This window comes from Neofelis nebulosa, chromosome 2 (assembly GCF_028018385.1).
Source record: "Neofelis nebulosa isolate mNeoNeb1 chromosome 2, mNeoNeb1.pri, whole genome shotgun sequence".
Lineage (NCBI taxonomy): Eukaryota > Metazoa > Chordata > Mammalia > Carnivora > Felidae > Neofelis > Neofelis nebulosa.
In genome coordinates, this window is record NC_080783.1 from 51,138,292 (window position 1) to 51,154,213 (window position 15,922).

Sequence of the window (15,922 nt, forward strand, 5' to 3'; positions counted from 1 at the left end):
TATTGGCATTTCTGAGTGCTCGTGGTATGCTAACTATCTGTAAATTGCATGCATGCACACACACATACACACACAGATATTCATGTAATGGGGCTAAAGACCTTATAGGGTGAACTGTATTTATTATCAACCTATGTAACAGATGGAAAAACTGAGGCATAGAGGAGTAAAATCACTTGCTTATGGTTATGCAGCTAGGAAGTGATGGAGCTAGGATTTGAATATCTTGGAAATCATGTTCTTAACTATTAGGTTAAACTGTAAAAGTGCAACAAATTTGGTAGACGTAGGGCAAATGAAGGAAATATGTGATTAGAAGAGGGAATTGTAGTCATTTCTAGTTCCATATACTATGATAAATACTGTTTTGCAATTACTATTCATGAGACTTTTACTTGAGTAATTATAATTATTGTAGCTGTTATTGACAACAACGAGCATTTTTAGAGCATTTTAGAGCACTTATGTGTCAGTCCTTCAGCTAAATATTGTACACAGTTTATCTCTTTTATAATCCTCATAATGAATGTATGAGGTAAGTACTAACTTCCTCATTTAAACATGAAGAAACTGAGACTAGGAGATATTTTGTAATATATTCAAGTCCTGTGGATTGTAAGTGGTGAAGATTAAAACCCAGTAAGTTTTAGAGTCTGTGTTCTGTCTCCCGCTATCGTATGTTTAGCTATGGCTCATTGAGCAGGGTGGAAATAGGGAAATCAATTCCAAGGAAAGATTATACAACCATTTATTTTTCCATGGAAATGAAATTCCATTCTTTTAGTTTTTAGAGGGAGAAGGAAGAGTTCCTCTTATATGTACATGCTCACCTGAGCACGTATATATGTGAGCATACATATATGTTAGTTTTCAGATACTTGATTAAATTCTTATACAGTAGAATTTGTGCTCATGGGAAATGGGTATAGTAGTCTATCGTATTTTTGTTATTAGATAGTCACTAATATTGTTAGAATGGATAGTTAAATTTTTAAATATTAGAATATGGAGGATAAAACATTTCACTGAAAAACTGAATGTAATAAAAAAATAAACTGAATGTAATTTGGAATCACTTTAGGATTCTGCACCACCTCAGGCAATATTTAGGAAACTTGATTTTCATTGTATCATTGGTGTAAGGAAATGCTAATCTAGGTATTTCTGTTTGGACAGAATTTTAGTATGTGGTTCTTAGTTATTATTATATAGCATAATATTTTTGGGGAGGTGGACTAATTAGCAAATTAGTTTATGTGCAATAAATGATGGTCTACTCTGAAGAAAAGTCAGATATATTTTAGTATTTATGATGTTGAAATAGAATTTGCATAGTTGCCTTGTGTCAATCTCATGAAGGATTATGAAGTTCTAAATTTCTTAAATTAATTTTGCTTTATCTACTTACGTTTGAGAATTAAGAGCATTCTTAATGCATTCCTATTTCCATTTGGAAAATACAGGAATGTTTCCATTGATTTTTATACTTTGACTTGGAAGGGAGTTAGGTGATTTTTGAAAAATAGTTTCAATTTGGGCTGAAGTGCAAAAGTCATCCAATAACAATTTACTTTTATTCTTGGCTACCGTTTCTTTTTAAGGTATGTAAAATTTCACTGACGGTTTTGCTCCTGTTTTTATAGTTGCATGTAGTCTTCATTTTTCCTTCTAGTATTATTTTAAGTTGATTTAGAAAGAGCACCAAGAAACTGACATGGTTGTACACTTACACAGTAGTATTTAAATATATATGAATAGTGTAAACTCTATAAAATCTATTGTATACTAAACTCGCTACTTAGAATACCTTTAAAATTGTAGCACCATATAGTTCTAATCTTGTTTTGTTATTCATAGTCTGCGGTGCATAAGTTCTCTACTGAAACGTATGTCATAGTTTGACAATCATTGTTTACACGTAATTTTCTCTCTTTTTATTACAATGCTTCCCCAGCAAGGACAAGTTTGGAAGGTTTGCAAAGCTTTTCACCTTCCCTTTGCCCGCTTGCCCGCTTTCAGATCAGTTTCATGTTTCATAACTTCTCTTTCTGCAATTCACAACATAGCCATAGTAAAAGATGAAAAAAAAAACATTAAATTGCAATATGATATTTCCTCACACATAGTAGAGAGATAAAACTTTTCAAAGGACACATTAAAAAAAATTCAATGAGAAGTTAAATAGCAATGTTATAGTTTAATTCCCTAAGAAATAACATCTCACTAGCAAGCAGTTAGTTAAATGTCGCATAACGAACCACTGAATAGTACTGATTATATTCTGTATTGCTAATAGTTCAGATAAAAAGTTCTTTCTAATGCTTACATTTGTATAATGCTTTACAGTTTACTACAGAGAATGCTATATGGCTGATGTGGTCAAAATGTAAACATTCCCATTTATTCTGTGCTTATGAGATCTAGAACAGATACAGATTCATTGTTTGACGTGCTGCCGGTATGATGGAAAAATACTGTTGTAACTCAGGTGTTCAGAGGAACAGGTTACACACTTGAGTACTATAAAGACAATTTTAGCAGCTTCCAGTTCTTTTGAACTAGGGCTCTTGTATTAAAATGTTTAAAATGAATGAGGAAAACATTTTGGAAAAGACATTTAAACATAAGCTTTTATTTTATAACACTTAGAAAGAAACATTTCCAGTACTCTTCTGAATATTTAATTTTGTAATAATTTATTAGCTTCAGATGAATACAATTCTACCTCAAACCAAGACTTTTTTTTTTCTTTTTCTTTTTTTCTTTAGGTTTGAGCTTTTTTCTTCACTGCTGTTCTGCGCTAACTGCTTTGAAACTTTCCATGCATTTTTTTCAGTAGAAGAACATCTCTGTACTGTCTCCCATTGCATATTTCAGCTGTGACAATCCCTGCACTTTGCCTATTCATTTTATCACCTGTTCACCAAAAACAATAAATATCTCTAATTTCTGATTACAGATTTGCTATTAGTTAGTTGGTTTTAGAACAAGGATGCATTTCACTTTTTTATTACTGTTGTTTTATAGGCATGTGGAGATCCCAAGGCAAAACCATCCTACCTTATTGACAAAAATCTGGAATCTGCTGTGAAATTCATAGTCAGAAAGTTCCCTGCTGTAGAAACTCGCAACAACAATGTAAGTCATAGAAATTTTTGTGCTACTTGATTTTAACCATCAGTAGGGAAAGTAATGGTTAGATTAATACTTGAAATAGTTCTTATTTGTCTAACTCTTTATATTTTGGTATACCAATTATGTACATTGATGAATGACTTTTAGAGACACAGACACTATTCTTATCTTTAAAACTGGGAAAAATGACTGAAGTATGTCACCGTTTTATCATACAAAACATAAGATGTTAATTTCTTACACACTTCTTCACTTTCAAGTTGCAACAGAAAGTAAGGTAATAGATATGTTTATGTTCCAGATATTTGCATGACTAGTTGGGGAGTTTTTCCTAATAATCATACACTATTTTGAAATTAGTAAGTGTCATAGAGCTTATATTGTTTTTAGTAATTAGCTATGTTTAGTTATAAAATATATGTTTCTTTAATATTTTTACGTTTGAGAAAACTTTCTGAAAAATAATATAACTAGGTGATGTTGTAGGATCTTTATTTTTCCATATTACTTTCTTCAGATGGGGTAGTTTTTCTTAGTATATCAAAATATAATCATATTCAGAGTTTACATAATCCCGATATGTTTACATAATCCTTTGGTAGTTCTTTATAATAATTTCTATAAAAACTAATTTTAGGGGCGCCTGGGTGGCACAGTCGGTTAAGCGTCCGACTTCAGCCAGGTCACGATCTCACGGTCCGTGAGTTCGAGCCCCGCATCAGGCTCTGGGCTGATGGCTCGGAGCCTGGAGCCTGTTTCCGATTCTGTGTCTCCCTCTCTCTCTGCCCCTCCCCCGTTCATGCTCTGTCTCTCTCTGTCCCAAAAATAAATTAAAAAAAAAAAAGTTGAAAAAAAAAGAAAAAAAAAATTAAAAAAAAAACAAACTAATTTTAGAAAATTAGAGCTAATTTTTATTTTACCATGTTCTTTCCATATAAATTTTGTTGTTGGAATCTTTCTACATGTCTTCTCTTTTTAAATATTTTTCTTTGGTAGTCTTGTGTTACAATCTTTGTTCTCTTTTTCTTTATGTACAAACTTTGTATGGAAATTTCCTCTTACATATGGTTTTCCTACTTTTGAGAAACTGTTTAAAAAACTTTGTCATTCTTTAGTTTCCTTAAATCCTGTATTTTTATTGAAGATTCATATTTAACTTACTGATATCACCTTTACTTAAAAATATTTTAATGTAGAGGGAAAATACCAGTCAGAAGTAATAAAGTCTGGTTAAAATCTCTGTTTCTTCTTGTGAGTACAGGTTAATAGAGGTCTTTCTTTGTTTCATAGAATATGTTTTGTAATTGGTATATTAAGGTATGACAACTAGTTCCTGATTACAAATGGGTGATTCAAAGTACACACTTTTTAAGAACAGTATTATTTGTGTGGAGACTCTTTTTAGTTATTGACATTAATTACCTGACTTATCTGAGAAAAAATATACTCAGAATGAGAGAGGGTTTATGAGAATCGTTTTACATTTAGTTTCATATACACTTCTGTTTCTCTTGGCTTATAAAATCTCTGTGATATGAGCTCTTCAGAGAATCATTTAAGTTTAATTTGTGTGTGTGTGTGTGTGTGTGTAAATGTCCATGTGAGAATAAGCATAGTTCCTAAATATGAGGTCTTTTCTTAGAAAATTAGCAAGATCTGATTAAATACAGTTTTCATAACAGTAACATATTTTGTTAAAGAGTAAATTAAGAGTCTTTGCTCCTTGATTTGTGGGGTAAACTTTATAATAATGCTGCTGTTTCTTGTTTTTTCTAATATTTGTACTTCCCTTCTCAACTTTTGCAGCACAAAGTTGTTTTTTTTAAGTAATAGCTTTATTAAGGTACAATTCACATATATACAATTTACTCATTTAAAGTATACAATTCAGTGAGTTTTTAGTACATCCACAGAGTTGTGTGTCTAGTTCCACAATTTTAGAACATTTTCATCACCCCAAAAAGAAACCCCAGACCCATTAGCATTCACACCTGCTAATCCCCCATCCCTGTGCGAACACTAATCTACTTTCTGTATGCCTGTTATGGAGATTTCATATAAATAGAATCCTATAACATGGTCTTTTGTGACTGGCTTTTCTGTTAGCATAATGTTTTCAAGGTTTATCCAAGTTGTAGCATGTATCAGTACTTCATTTCTTTTTATTGCAAAAAAATTCCGTTCTGTGGCTATAACATTTTATTTATCCATCCATTAATTGATGATTGGATTGTTTCTACTTTGCTTACTATTATGAATAATGCTGCAATGACATTTGTGTAAAAGTTTTTGTGTGAACTTATGTATACTTTGAAGTAGAATTACTGGGTCATGTGGTAATTTTTTGTTTAACCTATAAAATCAGTTGGATATTGTTGGATATTATGCTGCTTGTAGAATTTACTTTGGTTGTTTTGTGCAAAGTCTCAGTTTTGTGATACGGCCTTTACAACTATCTCATGTAATGCTATTGTATTGTTTTTTGCCTACTGAAGTATTATATACTGGGTATTTATGAGGTTTTATGATCTCAGTTTTGATAAATCCTGGTGAGAAGTTCCTAGCTAACTTGGGTTAGGAAATGACAAATGAGTGCCATTTTGTTATTATTTTTTAATTTCATAGAAGTAGTTAATGGAGGTGTCAGGACTGGGAATGGCAGTAGCATCTGGGAATGATGGAAACTTGCAGATTTCTGGGTGCTAAGTAAACTGAAAAAAATATATTGATACCATGGTTGTTTTTTTTTTCCTTCCTATTCCTGGTCTTTGGGTCACTATATAAATATGTATCACAGAGCATGCTTACTTTATCTCAGAAATCAGGGAGAATTCCTGGTAAGCACTAACTTGTCCCCAGTTTTAGAAAAGGCAGACAAAAATACTGTTTTGGTGAAAAATTAAGCACAAATTTTATTTTGAAGTTTCTGAGAGTAGATTCCTACAAAAAGGCTACCTGTGTGCTGATAGATAACCTGGTTATCTGGTACTCTAACAAAGGGAGGACACTGCTAACAGATACAGCCAGATTGGTTCCTAACATAGCCTCAGCAATGATGATATTGGGTTCTGTTGAGTCAGTTTTGCTGTCTTGCTCGGGCCCTTTTGTGACCAGTTAGAAACTTTTGGACTCTTCCAGTTCTGGATTTAAGGAAAGTCTGGGCCAAAGGATGTCTTGTTTTGTTTTGTTTTGTTTTGTTTCCCTGAGTCATGATGTTGAACTAAATGTGCCCGTAGGCTTCAAAGTAGGCTGATTAAGTAAAATTCAAATGAATAAAAGTTTTGTAACTATAGTAGCACTTACTACATGTCTAATATGTGCCAGGCTATTTTAATAGAGTTAATAGATTTTTAAATTTATTTTTAGGTTAAGGAAAGCATTTCTGAGCAGAGAGATTGTCTAATTTATAACATGATAATCTTCTAGTATTTTGAAAGGGTGACTGCAAGTGGATGTAAAATTGGTTTCCCAGAAGTTTCTTCTGAGTATATAGAGGGAAATTTATTATTTTCCTGGGTAAAGAAAATAGTAGAAATTCCATATTTTAACAGATAGAAATTGTTTTGTCCAAGAAATTCTAAGGAGCATTTTAAGGAAATGATCATGTTTATGTATGTTAAGACATTTCTTATGAAATGTTCCCTAAAATATTTCAAACTTTATTTACCCCTTTTGTTCTTGTGTTGTTTTTCCATCTAAAAGCTAGTTTGTTTTTTAAAACAGTTTAAATATCTGACACAACAATGTCATTATAGGATTTGCCTACTTACCTACATTTTAGTATAAAATTTTGGATTTGATTCCCAAATTAATGACAAAATGATATGTGTATGTTGAATTAAGTCTTAATTCCCTAAGAGTGAAGACCTTGTTAGTGAGGAGAGTGCCACAAGAATAATATAAGGGATTCTAGATTGAGAAACAGGCCATTATTGAAATAATATGAAAATTAAGTTTTCAAACTTAGAGGAATATTTTGTTATAAGTGTTAACTTTTTTCTTAAGGAACACAGTATTTTTTTTTTTTTTTTTAATTTTTTTTTCAACGTTTTTTATTTAGTTTTTGGGACAGAGAGAGACAGAGCATGAACAGGGGAGGGGCAGAGAGAGAGGGAGACACAGAATCGGAAACAGGCTCCAGGCTCCGAGCCATCAGCCCAGAGCCCGACGCGGGGCTCGAACTCACGGACCGTGAGATCGTGACCTGGCTGAAGTCGGACGCTTAACCGACTGCGCCACCCAGGCGCCCCTTTAAGGAACACAGTATTAAAGGATATTATGTATTAAATTAAATATTTTAAGTAGCTTGCAAGGTTACTCAAGTAAAGACAAAATAAAGCAACTCTAATGTTGGTTGTGAGACAGCATTAGAATCTGTTTTTAAATAACTTTTTATCCCTAGTGCTTGGTACATAAGAGACAGTAAATAAATGTTTGAATGAGTGAATAAGATTTCTTTTATTCAATCATTATTTAAAATTTATGTCAGAACTCAAACTTACCAATAAATTTTTAACTTCATTATGTTGTTAGCTAAAAATTAACTATCCTTTTTAGTGGAGCTACACTGATACATCTCATTAATGATACTACTGAGAGTAAACTGGAATAAGATGAGTCCCAGCTTCTTAAAAACATAAATGTGTTTTGGGAGTGGGCTGGTGGACTTGAGGACAGATGTAGGGAAACCCTGACACATGCAGTGTGATTTAGTTAGTAGAAGGAAGAGGTGAGGAAATTTACTTGTTTCTAGCTTGTCTTGTCTTGGCTTCCGTTATGATGTGGTAGTATACTGGTTACGAGGATGGACTTTAGAGTCAGTGAAACAGAATTTGAGTTCTGGTCTTTCCGCTTATTAGCTGAATGATTTGGAGTAAGGTATTTCACATCTTAAAGCCTCTTTGTTATTCTCACTAAAATGATGATAATACCAATCTCAAGAAGCAGTTTAATATCTCCTACAGTACTTCACAGATTTGTGTGACAAATTGCTTTTGAAAAATGGAAGCTGTTATTTATATTACCCCTCTGACTTTTTGGTCTGCTTCACTGGCTTTTCTTCTAGCTGCCCTTTAAATGTGGGTAATTCTAAATGACTCCTTCCCACCCCACCCCCAGCAGTATATATGTATGAAAACTTTCTCTTCCATTGCTTCAACTAAGTAATCTACTCTTCTGTTTTCTGGGTTCTGAAATTCTAGGTCTGATTCCAGCTACCCTTTGGACAGCTGCACAAGTTAAATAATAGCAAACTTTGTATCCAGTATTGAACACATGATTATTCCCCATTTTGTTTCTCTTCTATGTTTTCTGCCTTGAGCCATCATCTTCCACTTGGTTATCTAAACTAGAATTTTTAGATTCCCCTTTGGCTTTTATAAAATGTCAAGTTGGTGATTTAGAGCTCATCATTTTTAATACTTGTCAGTTTCAATAATGTCTTGAATTTATCCCCTTCAGGTCCGCGTCTCCTGCTGGGACAAATGCTGTGATAATCTAAACACTGCTTTTCTTGCCATTCCAGTCTCTCCTCCTATTGCCACTCCCCATTCCCCACACAAGAGAGACCAAACAGAACACTTATCTGTTTCTTTGTGGTAACTCCCATCTCTGTTTTCCTGCCCTAAGCACTCATCTTTGAATTCTGTTGACTAGGATGTAGTAGGCCAGCAAGAAATGCTTTGGTTTTAAAAGGAATTATCATATAATAAGATAATATAACAAGATTTGGAGGATATATTTTGTCATTAGTCAATATGTCTCTCTGTATATCTTATAAATACCCTAATGTAAACTTAAATATTTGGTTTTGACCAAGTAAACTGTGCCAAAATTGAAAGAATTTTAATACAATGAGAACTAAAGTGTCTATTCTTTTAAAAAGGTATCATCAATATTCATTTAATATCTCTTCTACATGTAATAGTCTTTAATTCTAACTTGAATAAACAGAATAAATAGAAGAATGAACCCCTCATTAAAGACACAAGTAAGCCATGCTTTGATAGATTTGAAAAGTATTTGAAATAGGTTAAGTGCTGGCAGGGAATTGCATTAGCACTAATGACCTACCTAAACTGGTTTAAATTTCCTTTTAGTTTATACCTAAATAACATAAATTCATAGTAATGAGCCAAATAGTTTGAGAAGAATTTGAGATGAAAAGTGGGTATATCTCCTATCCACTATTTCCCACCCTAGTCATATTTCTCAGAAGGAATGTCTTATAAGGAATATGCTTGTTCTTTTATAAATTCATTTGCCAGTGTTAGACAATGCCTATTATAAATTCTCTTCTACAGAAGATGATAATTGAGCTCATTCGATTTCTTGCTCCTTACTTACTGTCCCTTCTTCTTGATATTTGATAGTTTTGTTGTTAATATTTTTGGATCATTGGTTACTTCCTTTTTGAACTTCACATAGTACAGTTCTCTGTTTTTATGCCCTCACCCTTGGTCATTTATACTTTAATACTGTCCAAATTGTTAGTGCTTTCTTTTGTTTATGAAACCATAAAATGTTCTGAGACTGATTTCTGTGCTGATTCCAAAAATTAGCAACTAGTAAAGACCTGAGTGCTTAGTTTGTATTCTTCATTCCATTGTCACATTGGACTTAAAATAATTTATTTATGTTTATATCTGTAGTATATTTAGCATTAAAGTAAAATGGGTTCTTTCATCCAGAATTATTTTGTAGTTAAATTTGTTTCATAGGTGTATCATGATTTCTGGACTTACAGTTATGTGCCTTGATAGAATTCTTAAAATTTATCCATCCTAATAATCATATCACCTATGTAAGCTTTCCTTTTTGTATGGAGCCCACTCTTCTATAACCTGCTGTCTTCTAACTCCTCTGTGGACAGTTTGCTTATGTCTGTTGCAAAGCTTTCATCTTGGGACATCTTCTCTTTGTTGTCCCAAGTATAATGGTTTTTACCTGGGCTTTTATATGGAGTTTTCACAGAATTTGGGAATCCCCTGATACTGTGTACAGAATTTGAATGTGAGTGTATTTTTTGGCTTTCATTGTATTCTCAGGGTTGATTCCTATGATCCCAAAACACATGTGCTTTGAAATCACTTTATTTTGTGAATTTTGTGTACTATATATTCTAATTATACTAAACTCTAATCATAACCTCTTCAGCTCATTGATGCTCTCTGTTTTCCTGCAAATGAGACTGCTAATGAGCATTATACTGGGGTTGTCCCCAAGGAGATGCATTCCTGGCATTTGCAATCATCTTTCTATTTTCCTCAAATTTCTTAGTTATATCTTGCCCTTAGTGATAGTTTTTTAGCTATCTTCCAAACTGTCCCTTTGGCTGCAATGTTGGTTATGATGCCCTTCCTAATAACAAAGGATATTACCAATATGTAATCACTTGTTGATCTTTAATTTTTATTTTCTTGGTTATTTGTTTGAAGGGAGCTTTAGCTACTTTAGCCTGGTACCCTTTGAGCACCGTTAGTATGGTTTCTTTCTGTTTATCATGGCTGCCCTGGTCTTACCTTTTGTCAGATCAAAAAATTTTTGCTAAGATGCAGAATAAAAGGCGACAAAAGAAACTATAGTGAAGTAAATAAGAGATGTTGCAAAAACACTTATTCTTCTTTATTCTTCTTCCTAGCAGTCATCTTGGGCTAAAAATGTTTTAAATATGTATACTAATGGTCTTTAGCCAAAAATAAATAGGATAGTGTACAATGTTAGTCCTCTGTGTAGTGTTGGATAGAATGCAGAACATGGGAAAATATATTTAAGTGCTTTTTTTTTTTTTTAAATTTTTTTTTTTTTTTAACGTTTATTTATTTTTGAGACAGAGACAGAGCATGAACGGGGGAGGGTCAGAGAGAGAGGGAGACACAGAATCTGAAACAGGCTCCAGGCTCTGAGCTGTCAGCACAGAGCCCGATGCGGGGCTCGAACTCACGGACCGCGAGATCATGACCTGAGCCGAAGTCGGACGCTTAACCAACTGAGCCACCCAGGCACCCCTATTTAAGTGCTTTTTAAAAAATGTTCATTTATTTATTATTTTAAACAACATTTTTTTAATGTTTGTTTATTTTTGAGACAGAGAATGAGACAGAGTGTGAGCAGGGGAGGGCCAGAGAAAGGGAGTCACAGAATCGGAAGCAGGCTCCAGGCTCTGAGCTTTCAGCACAGAGCCTGACGTGGGGCTCAAACCATGAACCATGAGAATATGACCTGAGCCGAAATCGGGCGCCCAACTGACTGAGCCATCCAGGCGCCCCAATGTTTATTTTTGAGAGAGAGAGAAAGAGAGAGAGAGAGACACCGACTGACTGCAAGCAGGGAAGGGGCAGACAGAGAGGGAGACACAGAATCTGAAGCAGGCTGCAGGCTCTGAGCTGTCAGCACAGAGCCCAACGTGGGGCTCGAACTCATGGACCGTGGGATCATGACCTGAGCCAAAGTCAGACACTTAACTGACTGAGCCACCCAGACGCCCCTAAGTGCTTGTTTTTTAAGGAGTATTTTATTTTTGGAGAGTATGTGTATACTTTCATGGCACAAATTGGCCATGCTTTCCTTTGCCTTGAGGTCTTTGTTTATGCTGTTTTCACTATATGGAAAAATACTTGCCTCCCATATTCTTTCATTAGGCTAACTTCTACTTGTCTTTTGGGTTTATCCTCGGATGTCACCATTTCAGAGAAACTTTCTTTAGCCCTTTCAAGTTAGGTTAAGTGCTGCATGAATAGTTCCCTCCATTTATCATTCATTCACTTATTTAAAACATTTGTTGAGTGCTATCTGCATAGTCCTGTTATGGGAGAGGGGATCCAGCAGTGAATAACTAGATTAAATTACAGTTCTTGTAGAGCTTACGTTCTATTGGATAAAGATAGACAAAAAAAGAATATGAATGTAATATCAGGTAGAGATGAGTTTTAAAAAGAACAAAACAGAGTGATAGTGGGGAGATACTTACTTAAGGTGACCAGGGAATGCCATACTGAGGAGAAGGATATTTGCAGTCATTGAGATTAGAGCTGATAGTGGCTTGGGCCAGAATGGTAGAGGTGAGAAATGTTCAGATTCTGAATTACTTTGAAGACAGCCATGAAATGTTCAGATTCTGAAAATGTATTTTGAAAATAGAGTCTACAGTAATTTGCTGATCCATTGGTATGGGGTACATGAGACTATGAGAGATGACCCCAACATTTTGGCTTGAACAGATCTCAAGATTTACTTGGGTAAGGACCCAAGATGAACAGGTTTGGGGTGGGCGCGGGCATAAAAGGGATAGTACTCAACAACTCAATATTAGATATGTTAAATATGTCTAAATATTAGAAATCTGAGTGGAGATTTTGAGTAGCTAAGTATACGTATTAAGTCTAGAGCACAGGCTAACATGAAACAGAAGTTGAAATGGAATTATTGAGTGTTTTAAGAGAGAGGAGGAATGGCATAATCATTGAGAATGAGAGAATGAATTGACAGTAAAAATTGGCAGTGAAAATGGTGTCGTGTTGCTACTCAGTTATGGTTTATGGTCATGAATTCAGGTTGAGATCAAGTCAGCATATCTATATGCTTTCTCTTATTGTGGGTTTTATCAGGCAGTCATGATGGAGAAAGAGATAAGGGAGTAATCCAGTGATGGGCCACTCAGTCTTAAAATGGTTAAAAAAGGTATTATGGCATGAGAAGGCAAGTGACAGGAAAAAAAATGGTAGGGTAAATGGATCGGAGGTGCTTCTGAGTTCCAAGAATTGATGAGGGTGTAAGGTATTAGGAGGTTATTACAGGTCTTAAGTGAGAGTTATTCATAGATGCCAGTTTACCTTGTTTCCAAATCTCCCAAGAACAACATATAAACAAAAAGGTCAGGAAGAAGCCAAGAGAGTTTAAGCATAAACTTTATTCCTCTTTACAGGCCTGCAAATTGAGGAAATTTAACATGAGCCACCACACTGTCAATATGTAAGAAAAATAATCCCTGGGAGCCCTCTTTATTTTAGGGTATCCTTTAACTTTCCCCATCTTCCTCACCATCCTCACTACCTTTAGAAGCTCTGACCATTCTTGTGGTCTTTCTCAAACTGGGAAGGGGGAGGAATGTGTGTGTGTGCTTTAAACTTCTTTCATGTTATTACTAGTTGGTGAGGGTCTTTGTCTTGTATTATAAGCATTATAGTGTTTCACCATTTTTGAACCTTGCACCTAGAAGTTAATTGTGGTGTAACCAGCTTTTAAAACTGGATATTTACCTTAAAAAAAAAAGGTGAGAGTTACCTGCATACTGACATGTACATCCTTCAGTAGACTATATACTCTTTTAGAGGCAAGGTCATCATTTTATTCACAGTTTTATCCCCAGCTCCTCTCATGATGCCTGATAATATAATAGGTTGGGATGTTTGTTGACTAAATGAATAATATATTTATGAATAAGTAAGTAAAATGTGGTATATCCATTTAATGGGATACTATTCAGCAATTAAAAGGAACACACTACTGATAGATGTTGTAGTATTGATGAACTCCAAAACATTGGGCTAAGTGAAAGAAGTCAGATGCAAAAAGCTACATATTGTGTGGTTCTGTTTTATAGGAAATGTCTAGAAAAAGCAAATTTGTTGAGACAGAAAGTAGATCAGTAGTTGCCTGGTTCTGGGGGTAATGGGGGTAAGAGTGAGGTTAACTGTAAATAGGCACAAGGGAACTTCTTGGGATAATGGAAATGTTCTAAAACGATAGGGTTGGTGGTTGCACAACTCTAAATTTACGCAAATTATTTAATTGTTCATTTATCATGGATGAATTTTGTGTTATGTAAGCTATCTTTTTTAAGTGATTTATATTTTTATTTTTTAAATGTTTGTTTATTTTTGAGAGAGAGAGAGCATGCCACCCAGGCACCCCATAAACTGTATCTTAATAAAGCTATGAAAAACAATTTTCAACAGCCAGAAGTGGTATTTTATTTTTTATTTTTTATTTTTTTTAAGTTTATTTATTTATTTTGAGAGCACGCTTGCATGAGCTTGAGTGAGAAAGGGGTAGAGAGACGGGGAGAGAAAGAATCCCAAGCAGGCTCCATGTTGTCAACATGGATCCCCATGTGTGGCTTGAAATCACTAACCACAAGATCATGGCCTTAGCCAAAGTCAGATGCTGAGCCACCCAGGTGGTCCTGGAAGTATTTCAGAAAAAATGAAATGTATTCAGAAACTGTGAGATCATGACCTTAGCTGAAGTTGGGTGATTAACTGACTGAGCCACCCAGGCATCCAGAGAAATAAAAACTTTAAAAAGTAAAAAAGTATAACCATCAAGGACAGTTTAATGTTGACTTATTACCTTGATATGTCAGTAGCACCTGGGGCCATCTTGACAGAAATAGTTCGGCATAATTACTGATTATAATGTTGACATCTAATCTGTAAGAAAAGCTTGATTTTTTTCAGTGCCCAGGTTATGAAAGCAAGGTAATCACATATTAGAAAAATAAAAATTATTAAAAATGAATGTGAGGAACTAGCTTCATTTGTATTGGAAAATGGTGCCATTATACAAAAATTACATTATCATTAACACAGTATACTACCTTTTATATAAATATGTTACACCAACCTCTCTTTACTCTAGGACCTATAATTAGTGATTTTTCTAGTACTAATGATAAAATTACAGTAGTTTCACGAGTTTGTATTAATTTGACCGTCCTGTAACCAGAAATCTTAAACTTTCAGGATCTTTTCAGGTGCAACTTAAGGTGCACAGGTGGTGAAATAGAGATTGTTTTAATTTGTGTTACTTATTAGTCTTTGTTTCAGTTACTTAGTACTATATAACAGATGACCCCAAATATTAGCTTGAAACAACAACTTATTTCTTATTCTGTGGGTTCACTGGGCAGTTCTTGTGTTTGTCTCACCAGCCTTATGTCACAACTACATGTAGCTGGTGGGTTGGCTGGGGGGTGGGCCTAACTGAGATAGCAAGATACTGAGACTTTTCATTCCTCATGATATATCTGAGGCCTCTCACACATGGCACTCAAGGGCAGTGTTCCAAAAAGAGCAAAATCAGAAGCTGCAAGGCCTCACATTAAGAGTGTCATTGCTTCTGCTTTCTGTTGGTCAAAGCAAGTCACAAGGCCAGCTGAGATTGTAAGGGTGGGAAAAGAGAATACTATTGATGGGAGGAGCAATAAAGTCCTATTACAAAAGTGGTATGCATAAACCTTTAATTTCTTTGCCTTTCTGTTCTTTAAAATATAAAACTCTGTTCTTTGGAATTAATTTAAACAGATGACTAGCAATACAAATTTGAAAAAATTTAATATATAAAATGAGGAGGTTGAATTAGAGGAGTTCTTGGAAGCTATAGTCTGATGAGGCTACAAATAAATACAAGTATTTTCTGAAAAGAAAATAGTTATAGCTTGGCTTGTTCCTATACTACTTTTGTATCATTGTATGGACACTTGAATGTTGAAGTATATCGAAGAGGTGTTTTAAACTTCGATGTCTCATTGACTTCATTGGCATTTTGCCCTCTTTATGGTCTGTTTCTGTATCTGGAAAGTGAGGATAAAAATATACCTGGAATGGGAAGATAAAAGTTCGGGGGGGGGGGGGGCGCCTCGGTGGCTCAGTTGGTTAAGCATTGGACTTGACCTCAGCTCAGGTCTTGATCTCAGGGTGGTGAGTTCAGGCTCCACACTGGGCTCTCTGCTGAGCGTGAAGCCTGCTTAAAAAAATAAGATGTTCTGGACACAGATGGGAGTGATAGT

General features: G+C 34.6%; 1 protein-coding gene across 5 annotated transcripts in view; it reads left to right on the top strand.

Annotated features, from left to right (window-relative positions):
- Nucleotides 1-15,922, top strand: part of NCKAP1 (NCK associated protein 1) — a 110,208-nt gene that overhangs the window by 15,652 nt on the left and 78,634 nt on the right. For 3 of the 5 annotated variants that reach the window (XM_058712114.1, XM_058712149.1, XM_058712124.1), the window contains exons 2-3: nucleotides 1,955-1,972; nucleotides 3,028-3,138. In XM_058712114.1, coding sequence (XP_058568097.1) covers nucleotides 1,955-1,972; nucleotides 3,028-3,138 — 129 coding nt within the window. The remainder of the gene's footprint in view (nucleotides 1-1,954; nucleotides 1,973-3,027; nucleotides 3,139-15,922) is intronic. The other 2 variants (XM_058712134.1, XM_058712142.1) reach the window with 1 other exon arrangement.